The sequence below is a fragment of the Populus trichocarpa genome, chromosome 11 (assembly GCF_000002775.5).
Source record: "Populus trichocarpa isolate Nisqually-1 chromosome 11, P.trichocarpa_v4.1, whole genome shotgun sequence".
NCBI classification, from domain to species: domain Eukaryota; kingdom Viridiplantae; phylum Streptophyta; class Magnoliopsida; order Malpighiales; family Salicaceae; genus Populus; species Populus trichocarpa.
In genome coordinates, this window is record NC_037295.2 from 17,587,740 (window position 1) to 17,601,226 (window position 13,487).

The 13,487-nt window shown below is 34.6% G+C and overlaps 2 protein-coding genes across 6 annotated transcripts; both read left to right on the forward strand.

Annotated features, from left to right (window-relative positions):
* The first annotated feature begins 1,396 nt into the window (after positions 1-1,396).
* LOC18103449 (probable cinnamyl alcohol dehydrogenase 1) lies at positions 1,397-4,241 on the forward strand. Its single transcript, XM_006377811.3, has 7 exons — positions 1,397-1,546; positions 1,906-2,010; positions 2,331-2,444; positions 2,540-2,770; positions 3,119-3,404; positions 3,534-3,684; positions 3,802-4,241. Exons 2-7 carry the CDS (start codon positions 1,922-1,924, stop codon positions 3,996-3,998), a joined length of 1,068 nt encoding a protein of 355 aa, XP_006377873.3. The 5' UTR covers positions 1,397-1,546; positions 1,906-1,921; the 3' UTR covers positions 3,999-4,241.
* On the forward strand, positions 1,405-8,587 carry LOC18103450 (probable cinnamyl alcohol dehydrogenase 1). Of its 5 annotated transcripts, none has more exons than XM_024581259.2 (7): positions 1,405-1,546; positions 6,240-6,344; positions 6,672-6,785; positions 6,881-7,111; positions 7,456-7,741; positions 7,871-8,018; positions 8,133-8,587. In XM_024581259.2, the coding sequence occupies exons 2-7, from the start codon at positions 6,256-6,258 to the stop codon at positions 8,327-8,329; spliced, it is 1,065 nt and encodes a 354-aa protein (XP_024437027.1). In that variant the 5' UTR covers positions 1,405-1,546; positions 6,240-6,255; the 3' UTR covers positions 8,330-8,587. The 5 variants fall into 5 exon arrangements, with proteins under 5 accessions (XP_024437027.1, XP_024437025.1, XP_052301482.1 ...); XM_024581257.2 differs by lacking the exon at positions 1,405-1,546 and adding an exon at positions 5,523-6,050; XM_052445522.1 differs by lacking the exon at positions 1,405-1,546 and adding an exon at positions 5,523-5,745.
* Positions 8,588-13,487: the final 4,900 nt, after the last annotated feature.

Genomic DNA, 13,487 nt, shown 5'->3' on the forward strand with positions numbered 1-13,487 from the left:
TTACCACCTGTGATGGCATAGCATGCTTGTCTCACGCTATAAGATAATGCTTTATGCCTGATTGTTCTGCTACTATAAAGTCGGGATGAAGAAATCAGTTCATTTTCTCGTATTGCTCTGCAGCGGGTTAGATATTTTTTTTTTATCAAACTTGAAAAAATGTTAAGAGCGCGGGGAATTATTTAGAAGTATCATCGAGATGGATAAAATAGATTAATTTTAAAACCTCCTGTTCCTTTTTTTTTTCTAGCTTGAATTTTTAATTAAATCATATGAAAACTGACCAAACATAAATACGTTGATTTAATGGTACAAAAATACTCTAGCTTTTTAAAAAAATTCAAGAAAATAAGTTTTTAATAAAATATTGAGACAAAGCGTCATCCCATGACACAGGTAATGGACTCGTTGAACAACTTTGCATTAAAAAAAGATATCATTCTTTTGTCGGGCTAAGTTACTGGTTGAAAGTTGGATCCTAATCTGATTTTCAGATTTTCTACACCTATTAATCTCCTCTTTCTATTTTCTGCTTCATAAGAGGACGCTAATGTTAATGAGTTTAACAGCAGAATTCTCTTGAAGATGATGCTTAAATGAATGAGATGGGAGGGTATGCTAAAGCTGCTCTGCTGCCATGCTGTTTCCAGCAACAAGTTTCTGCTTTGCATTTTACCTGTAGAACCACAATCCGGCCAATCAGAAGGTTCCAAAAACTGAATCTGCACACCAAGAACCCTTTAATGAAGAGGAAAAAGCAACACAAGTAAGACCCAGAAATGACCATCACTGAGTTATGAGGAACTTGCCGTCTGCTCATTTTCTCTAATCTCTTCTCTTCATGCACGCTCGAAAAGGTTTGTGTTCTGAATTTGGATAATGGACCATCAACAATGGATTAGCCCAAGACGTTTATCGCTTCTATATGGCCGGATGAAGGTTGTGTATTAACTGAACTCGGCACAAGCACCAACAATTGCTCCGATCTGCTTAATCACAGATGACCCTTGAGAAATTATTACATGAATCCAATTTATTATATATTGATTATGTCAATAAATTTATTTGAGCAAACTTTATAACTTGAGATATGTTATTAGTTTAATCTTAAGAGTGCACCAAATACATATAATAATCTCCTGTAATGATTTATATTGAAAACGATAAAATAAGGTTTTCATTAATAAAAAATAAAGAAAAAACGTTCAATCTAAAGTTGTGGAGAACTAGCTGTACAAGTAGATTTATTTAATCTAGTTGCATTAAAAAAATATATTAAATTAATATTTTTTGCTATGGTAAGATGAGATATTATATGATATGAATTATATTATTATGTAATAACGTCATGCTTTGGTCACGTGGCTGAACCTTAGCAGCCCCCGTCACCTGGATTTGCTAACTTAAGAGCCCTAACTCATCAGCCAAAGTCGTCCTTCAAGACTTTTCTCTCGTACAAACAAACAGAACACAATCACTCTGCCACTCTCCCTTCTCTTCCTTCTCAACTACTTAACAGCACTACTACATCTTTGGACTTTTACGGGTAATAACAAAATCTCTTTCAATTTGATATTTAGTATTTCTCTGTGAATTTGTTGTTTATGGCACTAAATTTGATTGCCCTTTTATCTAAATTTTGCTAAGAATTAACTTACAATCCCATCTCAGATTCATAAGTTGCTGTCTGTGTATAAGCATTAGTTACAATCAAATCTATACGCTAGTTCCATCCTAAGCTTTTCAATCCTTTTTTTTTTTTTTTAATTTATTGTATAATTTATGAGTGCCTCTATATGCTACTGAGGTTATGATGTCTACTGTGTTAGACGATTTATGTATACCATTTTCTTTTTATTGCATACTTTGAGAAAGTGATGTGCCTTGGCTTTTATGGTGATTTAGTTAATACTACTTAGCAATGAGCTCCGAGGGTGTTAAAGATGACTGTCTTGCGTGGGCAGCGAGAGACCCCTCTGGAGTCTTATCTCCTTACAAGTTTAGTCGCAGGTATGCTTTAGGTTTTCCCTTGAAAGTTGAGTTCCGTTTTTTATATGCAATGTTTATACCAGCGGTTGCAATTTACAGCTTAAGTTTCGAATAAGAGTTTTTTGATTTATTTATGGATGTTTTGTCATGTATAAGCTAGAAGAACTGGTGAATTTTTTTTTGCTTAATTCAAAAGACTCTATTGTTTGTTGAGAATAACAGTCAAATACACGAGCTCTTTGATGTTGTTAACTGTAACCCAGAATGAAATGGCTGTACTTCCACAATTCTTCTTGCCTTTTTAACCGTTGGCTAAAGGTAATCTGGGAAATTCTATCCAGGGCTCTTGGAAAAGATGATGTTTCGCTAAAAATAACGCACTGTGGAGTTTGCTATGCTGATGTTATCTGGAGTAAGAACAAGCATGGAGATTCGCGCTATCCATTGGTGCCTGGGTATGTGGCCTAATTGAATAATATCACTAACTTTGATGATGAAACTAATTTTATGGTTTTATTGAACTTAAGTAGTTATGTTTATTCGCTTACAGACATGAGATTGCTGGAATTGTAAAGGAAGTTGGTTCCAGTGTCAGCAACTTCAAGGTTGGTGACCATGTTGGAGTAGGCACTTATGTTAATTCTTGCAGAGAATGTGAGCATTGCAATGACAAGGAAGAAGTTAGTTGTGAAAAAGGATCGGTTTTCACTTTTAATGGCATTGATGCTGATGGCTCGATTACAAAGGGTGGATATTCTAGCTACATCGTTGTCCATGAAAGGTAAATACTTTTGTAATTTCTGTCTTTGTTCTTATATTTTCTGTTTATTTTGTTATACATCAAGAAATTTAGAGATGAACTATCCATGAGAAATAAGTTGACTTTGCTGTTGCTTTGTCACCATGAAATTCCAATGATTTGCTGTATTTCAGAGCCTAGCCATCTCTTCAGTATCAAATAGTAACATAATGCATGTTCTTAGTGCAAGGATCTAACATCAAAAAAGAAAAAGAAAAAAGAACAATCAATGCTAAGGCTTCTAGAGTTAATATGATACTGTTGACCTATTAATCTGCTGTTTCGAAAACTGAGCCAGCTTTCACTGCATCGTTTGTGTCGAATCTACAGGTACTGCTTTCGGATACCTGATGGTTATCCTTTGGCCTCTGCAGCACCTCTGCTTTGTGCTGGAATCACTGTGTACAACCCCATGATGCGACATAAGATGAACCAACCAGGTAAATCTCTTGGAGTGATTGGGCTCGGTGGTCTGGGTCACATGGCAGTGAAGTTTGGCAAGGCTTTTGGATTGAAAGTAACTGTTTTAAGCACAAGCGTATCTAAAAAGGAGGAAGCCCTGAGTGTGCTCGGCGCAGACAATTTCGTGATTACATCCGATCAAGCGCAGATGAAGGTGAAGTCACAAGAATTTCTGGGAAGCATGTTTTTATCTAATGACATAAGTGATATATTAACAATCATGTTTGCTCCCTATTTTCCTCTTGTTGTTTTCCTTTTTTGATATCTGATATCTTTTATGCAGGCCTTGTACAAATCACTAGACTTCATAATCGACACAGCATCCGGCGATCACCCATTTGATCCATACTTGTCTCTTTTGAAGACTGCTGGTGTTTTTGTTCTTGTTGGGTTCCCAAGTGAAGTCAAATTCAGTCCTGCGAGCCTCAATATCGGTAACTTCCTCTAGCAAATTTAGTTCTTAGTTTTTTTCTAGCTGAACTTTCTTATAGTCTTCCGTTGATATAAGAAATTGCAAGCGGAATTGATTGCTTAACCTACCACACTGGCAGGTATGAAAACTGTAGCTGGTAGCATAACAGGTGGTACAAGAGTGATCCAAGAGATGTTGGACTTCTGTGCTGCTAATAAAATTTACCCCGGGATCGAAGTAATTCCAATTCAGTATATAAATGAAGCTCTTGAGAGGATGGTAAAGAACGACGTGAAGTACCGGTTTGTGATTGATATTGAGAACTCCTTGAAGTGATAGCATGGAGGCAACCAGGGAAATCTCCTCATTTCATGCATACAGTCATAATATGCATGTTGGATGCCAGGGGGTTTTCTTCTATGAAATATATTTGGGTTTGATCCTATCCTTGGTGTTGTTGAAATAATGATCCAGAATTTCGCGAATGAATCATTTATATCCAGAAATAACAATATTTTTGATATATAGTTTGATCAAATGTAGCACTCTATCCAATAAAAGAAAGAGCAGTTTATGTAATTTTGGAGTGTCCTTCCTTGTCTCTCTTTTGATGCTTCTGTGTACTGTTACTTCCAAGTATCACATGATTATGTTTTATTACATGCAAAGAGTTATTAGCTTTATGATTTGTTGTAATTTGTTTTTTTTATTTTTTTATAATTATCTCAGTTTCATGATCAATTTGATGGGTTAACTTGTTTTGTTTGGTTTGTTTTCCTTTTTTAAATGATATTTTTTTTTCAATTTTATTTTTTAATATTAGGTTGGTTACTAATTAGGCTTCATGGTTTATTTTAGTTTACTTTTTATAGTTTGTCCTGATCTCATAACCCGGATCATGAGTTTTGCAGGTTAATTCAAGTTGACTTGGGTTGTTTTATTCTCTTTTTGCAAATAATTTTTTTCTTCAATTTCACCCTTCAATAATGGGTTAATTAGAAATTGTAAATCATAATTTGTTTTAATTTGCTATATATAGGGTTATCCTAGTCTCATGACTTACATGTTTGATAGGTTAATTGGGGTTGTCTCAAGTTGTTTTTTGGGATTTCTTTATATGTTTCTATCATTGTCTCATAACTCAGGTCTGACTTTGACAGATTAACTCGAGTTTACTCAGGTCGTTTGTTTTATTCCTTTTCTAATTGATTTTTTTTCTAGTTTCGTCCTTTAACATTGAGTTGATTGAGAATTGAACTTCATAATTTTTTTAATTTACCTTATATGAGGTTATCGTAGTCTAATGTAGGTTGTGAATTTTTCAGGTTAACTCAAGTTAACATGCGCCAATTTAATATATTATCGTCTCAATATTAAATAAAAAGATGTTGATTTTAATTTTTTTTAATCAAATTATATTTTTACTGGTTATATAAATTGTTTTTGGACCTATCAAATTAATAAGATAACATTGAGTTAATTTCAAATGATTAAAAATTTGTTTTATTAGGAAAATGTCAGAAACATATAAATATTTTTTTAAGTTTTTTTTTTTTAATTCAACTTGCAGTATAGCTTGTGAAATCAATCTAGTTTATAGTGTTACTTGATTTGCGTGTCATCCCTGCTGATGCTAATCTTCCGTTGCAATTTTATCTGATGTCCCCGAAGGAAGACTTCTGCATCCCTTTCTCTTCGTGGATAAACCATGCCTTTAGTTTTCTAAAGAACCGATGTGCGATCCTCGTTACGTAAGAAACCTGGGCTTCAACATTATTAACAGGGCCAGCTTCGTGCTTGGGCCTAACCCCCTGCGACTCTGACAAAAAAAATAATATTTTGTTTCTCTTCTTGAATTCCCAAATATCTTCTCTCAGGTAATCCTTAAAAATTCTGTTCAGGGTTATTGGAGGAAGGATGTTATTTGGACGCTGACATGGAGGAACTGAACAACATCCCCAATTTCAAGGCTGGTGACCATGTCATGTCGTACTCGCCATTTAACGAGAATGGTTCCATCTTTTAATAATATCTTAGCTGACGAACATGCTTTGGTAAGATCTTAGCTGACGACCATGCTTTGGTAAGACCTGGCAGAACCTTAGCTTATTTAAGAGTCGCACTTCAACGCTTATTTTTCGTACGGACAAACAGAACACAATCAATTTACCACTCTTGCTTCTCAACTGCTTCACAGCACTACATCTTTGCAGTAATAACAGAATCTCTTTCAATTTGATATCTAGTATTTCTCTGCGAATTTGTTATTTATGGCGTTCACTTTGATTGCCCTTTTATCTAAATCTTGCTTAGAATTACATTTCAATCCCATCTTAGATTCATATGTTGCTGTATGTCTTCAAACATTAGTTACAATCAAATCTAGAGGCAAGTTCCATTCAAAAGCATTTCAATCTTTCTTTTTTTTTTTTCAATTTACTGTGCAATTTATTAGTTATGTCCCTAGACGGTGATGATGTTTGAAGATTATTATTTTATTTATTACTGTTACCATATCTTTTTCTTGTTTTCCATACCTTGGGAAACTGATGTGCCATGGCTTTTATGGTGATTTAGTTAATTCTACTTGGCAATGAGCTCTGAGGGTGTTAAAGATGACTGTCTTGCGTGGGCAGCGGGAGACCCTTCTGGAGTCCTTTCTCCTTACAAGTTTAGTCGCAGGTATGCTTTAGGTTTTCCCTTGAAAGTTGACTTCCGTTTTTTACATGCAATGTTTATACCAGCCGTTGCGATTTACAGCCTAAGATTTCGAATAAGAGTTTTTCGATTAATTCATGGAGGTTTTGTCATGTATAAGCTAGAAGAACTGGTGACAAAATGTTTGCTTTCTTCAATAGATTCTGTATTGTTTGTTGAAAATAACAATCAAAGTCACGAGCTGTTTGATGTTGTTACCAAGAATGAATTGGTTGTACGTCTGCATTTCTTTCTTCTTCTTTTTTTCTTTTGTAACCGTTGGCTAAAGGTAATCTGGGAAATTCTATCCAGGGCTCTTGGAAAAGATGATGTTTCGCTAAAAATAACGCACTGTGGAGTTTGCTATGCTGATGTTATCTGGAGTAAGAACAAGCATGGAGATTCGCGCTATCCATTGGTGCCCGGGTATGTGGTCTAATTGAATAATATCACTAACTTTGATGATGAAACTAATTTTATAGTTTTATTAAACTTAAGTAGTTATGTTTATTCGCTTACAGACATGAGATTGCTGGAATTGTAAAGGAAGTTGGATCCAGTGTCAGCAACTTCAAGGTTGGTGACCATGTTGGAGTAGGCACTTACGTTAATTCTTGCAGAGAATGTGAGCATTGCAATGACAAGGAAGAAGTTAGTTGTGAAAAAGGATCAGTTTTCACTTTTAATGGCATTGATGCTGATGGTTCGATTACAAAGGGTGGATATTCTAGCTACATCGTTGTCCATGAAAGGTAAATACTTTTGTAATTTCTGTCTTTGTTCTTATATTTTCTGTTTATTTTGTTATACATCAAGAAATTTAGAGATGAACTATCCATGAGAAATAAGTTGACTTTGCTGTTGCTTTGTCACCATGAAATTCCAATGATTTGCCGTATTTCAGAGCCTAGCCATCTTCAGTATCAAATAGTAATATAATGCATGTTCTTAGTGCAACGATCTAACATTAAAAAAAAAAAACAAAAGAAAAATCAATGCTAAGGCTTCTAGAGTTAATATGATACTGTTGACCTATTAATCTGATGTTTCGAAAATTGAGCCAGCTTTCACTCCATCGTTTGTGTTGAATTTACAGGTACTGCTTTCGGATACCTGATGGTTATCCTTTGGCCTCTGCAGCACCTCTGCTTTGTGCTGGAATCACTGTGTACAACCCCATGATGCGACATAAGATGAACCAACCTGGTAAATCTCTTGGAGTGATTGGGCTCGGTGGTCTGGGTCACATGGCAGTGAAGTTTGGCAAGGCTTTTGGCTTGAAAGTAACTGTTTTAAGCACAAGCGTATCTAAAAAGGAGGAAGCCCTGAGTGTGCTCGGCGCAGACAATTTCGTGATTACATCCGATCAAGCACAGATGAAGGTGAAGTCACAAGAATTTCTGGGAAGCATGTTTTTATCTAATGACATAAGTGATATATTAATAATCATGTTTGCTCCCTATTTGCCTCTTGTTGATTTCCTTTTTTGATATCTGATATCTTTTATGCAGGCCTTGTACAAATCACTAGACTTCATAATCGACACAGCATCCGGCGATCACCCATTTGATCCATACTTGCTTTTGAAGACTGCTGGTGTTTTTGTTCTTGTTGGGTTCCCAAGTGAAGTCAAATTCAGTCCTGCGAGCCTCAATATCGGTAACTTCCTCTAGCAAATTTAGTTAGTTTTTTTCTAGCCGAACTTTCTGATAGTCTTCCGTTGATATAAGAAATTGCAAGCGGAATTGATTGCTTAACCTACCACACTGGCAGGTATGAAAACTGTAGCTGGTAGCATAACAGGTGGTACAAGAGTGATCCAAGAGATGTTGGACTTCTGTGCTGCTAATAAAATTTACCCCGGGATCGAAGTAATTCCAATTCAGTATATAAATGAAGCTCTTGAGAGGATGGTAAAGAACGACGTGAAGTACCGTTTTGTGATTGATATTGAGAACTCCTTGAAGTGATAGCATGGAGGCAACCAGGGAAATCTCCTCATTTCATGCATACGGTCATAATATGCATGTTGGATGCCAGGGGGTTTTCTTCTATGAAATATATTTGGGTTTGATCCTATCCTTGCTGTTGTTGAAATAATGATCCAGAATTTCGCGAATGAATCATTTATATCCAGAAATATTGTACCGCAGCAATAACAATATTTGTTACCTACTGTTTGATTAAGTGTGGCGCTCTATCCAATAAAAGAAATAGCAGTTTATGTATTTTTGAGGTGTCCTTCCTCGTTTCTCTTTTGATGCTTCTGAGTACTGTTACCGCCAAATATCACATGATTACACGCAAATCGACTTGAATGACTTCGATTAGAAAGTGGCATGAGAACGTTGAAGGTGAAGACAAAACCTATATATGATGGTTGCTGCTGTACCTGCATAACCAAGGACATAACTTCTGATGTGAGCAGCTTCTACCATTTTAACATTATTATTAGCTGACAAAACCTATATATTAGATTGACACGAAGAAACGAGTTGGATAGACTTTGTAAACCACAACCTGAGTAAGTTGGACAGCATTATTATTAGCAAGGCCCTAATGAACATATCCACTTCATATATAACAGATGATTGATTACCTGGAGAATTAGTGATGCACTACCTGCAATATTTCATGTTAGAATAGGTGTTTGAGAGTGTGTTAACAATTGTTTTTCAGAACATTTTAGGACTTGTACTCTTCACTTTCTCCATCCTCAATAAGAGAGCAGCATGCAAATCAGTGAAATGGTAAAAATTTAGCTGAAGTTATTCATTATGAGCTCATTTAGGCACGTACCCGAGTAAAACTTCCATGATGAAAGTGAAATTTGGGGTGACATTACTTAACGCACTTGCAACTCCCGAAGATGTGCGCTAAACCAGCATAGTAAAGATAGATGGTAAATGATGCAGGTGGTTCTGATCAGTTAGTCATGGATCTGCCTCACCTGGGCTAAATGGATAGTTGTATAGAGATATTTATGAATCGATAGGATAGAACTAAGTTTAGGAAGAGGTCTGAGTTGCTTAAAATAATCGGTCTAATAAAAAGATTCATAATTTTCAATCTAAATGTTGAATTGTGCTCAAATTTGATTAGGAGGTTCCAAAAATCAAGTTCTATAAGGGGTCGGAGGGATTGTTCAGGCTAGTTTTGCTATTTTTCTTTATTATTCTTGAATTCTCTAGTTTGTTTAAGTCTGTTTTTAGGTTTATTTAAGAAAAATTATAAATCTCTTAGAAAGCCATACTGTTAGAGTAAATTTTGAATTAAAGTCTTTCTGTGGTCAGTTGTGCTTGCGTTTTTTCTTGTGTTATCTTTGTCGGCATCAATAACTCCAACTCCAAGTAATGAAAGAACAAAAATCTCTGTGATCACTTACAATGAAAGCGAAGCGCTGTTTCCTGCATTTCAAACTCATTCCAACGATGATAACAAGTTTTCTCAACTCTCCCGATATCTACTACGAGTCCATCATGAAGTCGATCTTAAGCCATTTCGTTAATATATACTTTTATCCAAACTCTCCAGTCCCTTTTAGATATATTAGAACCCTCTTAGCTTCCACAAAATGAGTTTGGCTTTGACTTTGCCTGAACCTAGAAAGACAGCAAACACATAATATTTGGATGCGTAGCAGTAAAATATAACGAGCTGTCAACTAAACTTTTTTAGGTTTTACTATCTATTTTTGGAGCTCCATTCTCTCCTTTTTAAACTTCTCTCCTGGTACCATAGAAGTACTACCTGGTTTGTAATTTTTTGATATCAAACTTATTTAATAACTTTAAAGAGAACCTCTTTTGACATAAAAAAATAATTATATATAGACTGAGAGATACCTCCATGTCTAAAAAATATATTATCAAACAAAGTTCATTTATCTCAAACTTATCATTTATGTTGGCTTTAAATTCTTCTACAAGTTGCTCCTTATCGCATGTGATCAACAAATCATCTATATATACCAACACAATTAGTTTGTTTTTACCAATATGCTTCACATACAAAGTTACTTCATTCATACTCCTTTCAAAGCCTGAGCTTAAAAGGTGACTATGTAATCTGTTATACCAGCCCTTTAAAGCTTGTTTAAGTCCATATAAAGTATTTTTTAGCAAATATACCTTATTTGCTGCATTTTTTTTTTCAAAATCATAAAGTTGTTCAACATATATTTTTTCATTTAAAAAACCATTTAAAAATGCAGACTTGACATTCAATTGAAAGATATACCATCCACATTTTGGATAATGATCGAGGATTTAATTAAATGGTTATCAAGAGACTAACCACAAAAAAGGTACAAGTTAAAGGAAAATAAAAAGTAAAAGGACAATAAGGGAGAGTGAAGGCTCCTCTTACTCCTATAACAAACACGGAAACAACATCAGCAAAGCCTTGAGAAGCAACATATTTAACATGGGATCCCCACAAACTCAGACCATGGATGAAACATAAACAGATGCAATAAAAACCCCCAAAAGTCACCACCTCCACAGTCAAGTACCAAGAAATTAATGAATCAGAAGCTACGGAGCCCTCCCCCTTCCATTGTTAGTCCAAAGGAAATACCCTCATCATTACGAAATAAGTCAAGCCCCGTGTAAGGAAATTCTTCATTCTTTACCTTTAGTGTTGTTACTTTGTTGCCAATTATTAGATTACCAACCTCTCCCTTCTTTTTTCTTTTTCCTTATTGATTTTTTCTGTAAGAGTTCTTAGCCTGACTCTTTTCTTTTAAAACTGCAACAAGAGCTTTTTCTGTAATGTTTTGAATATAAAGACATAGGAAAAGGCTATAGAGCCCTTGAAGGCTTAGATGTAGGAATAAATGAATGAGGGGTATAGTAGTAATTGAATAAAAAGATGATAAATATAAATAGAAAGAAGAGATCTGAATATTTTGAGAGAGCAAACCGTGAGAGAGAAGGGAGAAAGAAGAAGAAGAAGAGAAAAAAGAGAAATTAGAAGGGAAATAGAAATGAGTTGAAGAAATAAGTTTAAAGGTAAGATTTAGGTTGTTAAATGTATAAATGTATGTTAATTGAACTTTAATTTCATTTTTGATGAATGTTAGGGTTTTGAAAATTTGTGTTTTGGGTTTAATTGATGAATTAAATTGAATGTTATGGGGTTGATTGTTGTGGGTAATTGATTATTTAGTTGATTATGGAAGATTATGATGATTTTGAGTTATGATTTTGTTTGAATGGTGAATTTGTGTTAGAAATAAGGAAAGAACAGTGGGTTTTCTGTTGAAATTCTGGGTTGGAGGTTGAAGATGATGAAAATTCAATTTGATCCCTCAATTAGTGGAATTACAGTTTAGTCCCCAAACTTTGGAAAATTTACATATTGGTCCCTGGAGCCTATTCCGAGATTCTGAACAGAATAAAGGATGAATTATGGGTAGAATTCCTGTATATTTATGAAATTTTAACACTTTCAATTTAGTCATCCAATTTGACAAAAATTATCATTTGACCCTTAAAAATATGATAAATTCAGATTAGTCCCTAGCTATAATATTAGCTTTTGCAGATTGGTTTAATGAATAATTGAGGGTTATTTAGTAAATTATTACCAATTTTATTATTTGTTTTATTATGGATTGGATTTCGGGAAAACCGTTAATGTTGAGTTTTTAGGAAAAATAACTAGTTAGTTAAAAAACATATAGGGTTATGGAATAGACCCTTAGATAAGTGTATTAAATAGGTTAAATGTTCTTTTGAGTCATTCTTGAATATGTCTCCTTTGTATTCAGATAATCCTGATATTCTACCGGCAGGACGTCAGTAGGATTTTCTTCGGTGTCTGCTTTTGACTTCTGTTTGCTTTCGAGTCAGGTGAGTGGATAATTTTCCATATGAATAAGAAATATTATAAATATTTGATTTGTTAATATGAATTGGATCATGCTTCTTGATAATATATATGTTGATTATTATCCTTGTTATGATAAAGCATGATCAATTGTTGAATCTGAATTCTTGATATGAACCAATATATATTTTGAATTGACTTCTGAATTGATAGCTCCTTATTTGATTGATGTCATGAGTTGAGCCTTGAGACATGAATATGTCTGTTTGATTATGATTATGAATCTATGGTATGTCAGTCAGAATACCTATGCTAATAGGGTAGTGTTAGTCTTTGTGCACATCGTATCTGAACCCTAGTTGGTCGGGGGAGTCACCAACCTGTGTGGACTGATCATCCCACAGTACGGAGCCTCATGCTCATTGCATTTTAATTTTCTGACGAGTTTTACCATATGATCTTCTTGTTATGGCCTATTTGAGAAACCTTTCCATAAGAACCTAGAGCCATAATTGTATATATATTCATCCTTGTTATATTACCTCGTGTGTGTATATTGAATGTTATCTACTCACTGAGTTGTTGAACTCACCATCTCATTATTTACCTTTTCAGGCTTATAGCTTTATAGCAGGTCACTTTTGTTGGACCTTCAGAACCTGCTCTTTGGTTGTACTTTATACCTTTCCTTTATGTCTAGTTAGTGCTCCAAAACTCTGAATTTATATGAACTCTTGTATTAAGACAATTCAATTATATTATGAAGTTGATTTTGTTATTAATGTTGCGTTGAACTCTGATTGAGTTAGGATAAGTTTGGGTTTGTATAGGTATGGAATCTTGGAGGGGAACCTTGCCTATGTGCCAGTCATGGATCCGGAATTCGGATCGTGACACTTTCACTTGTGCCTTCTTGTCGATAGGTTTGCCTTTGCTCCACTACTTGTAATGCATTTACTAACTCTTGAAGACTCATTTCTGATAAATCGTTTTTAGTCTTCTAGAGAGCAATTTTTGTGCTCAAATTTCTCTAGTAACTTACCAGAACCTTCTCTCATATTTTTGAATCAGGAAAATCTTCACTCAGTAGCCTTACTTAATTCACAATATTTGAAATTTGATTTGAGAAGTCTTTGACAATCTCGATTTTCTTCATCTTCAGACCTTCAAATTGTCTTCTAAGATTCAAGATTTGTATTTTTTTGGACTTCTCATCACCATGAAATTTAACTTTTAACTTATCTCATGCCTATTTGGCAGTTTGACAAGCTATAATTCTAATTCTTCACTCACAAC

Bases quoted from the DNA above. Each gene is read 5' to 3' on its own strand.
- LOC18103449 (XM_006377811.3), top strand. From the start codon at position 1,922: ATGAGCTCCGAGGGTGTTAAAGATGACTGTCTTGCGTGGGCAGCGAGA. The intron at 2,011-2,330 runs GTATGCTTTAGG...AATTCTATCCAG, and splicing joins CCTTACAAGTTTAGTCGCAG to GGCTCTTGGAAAAGATGATG. The intron at 3,685-3,801 runs GTAACTTCCTCT...CCACACTGGCAG, and splicing joins TCCTGCGAGCCTCAATATCG to GTATGAAAACTGTAGCTGGT.
- LOC18103450 (XM_024581259.2), top strand. From the start codon at position 6,256: ATGAGCTCTGAGGGTGTTAAAGATGACTGTCTTGCGTGGGCAGCGGGA. The intron at 6,345-6,671 runs GTATGCTTTAGG...AATTCTATCCAG, and splicing joins CCTTACAAGTTTAGTCGCAG to GGCTCTTGGAAAAGATGATG. The intron at 7,742-7,870 runs GTGAAGTCACAA...TCTTTTATGCAG, and splicing joins CCGATCAAGCACAGATGAAG to GCCTTGTACAAATCACTAGA.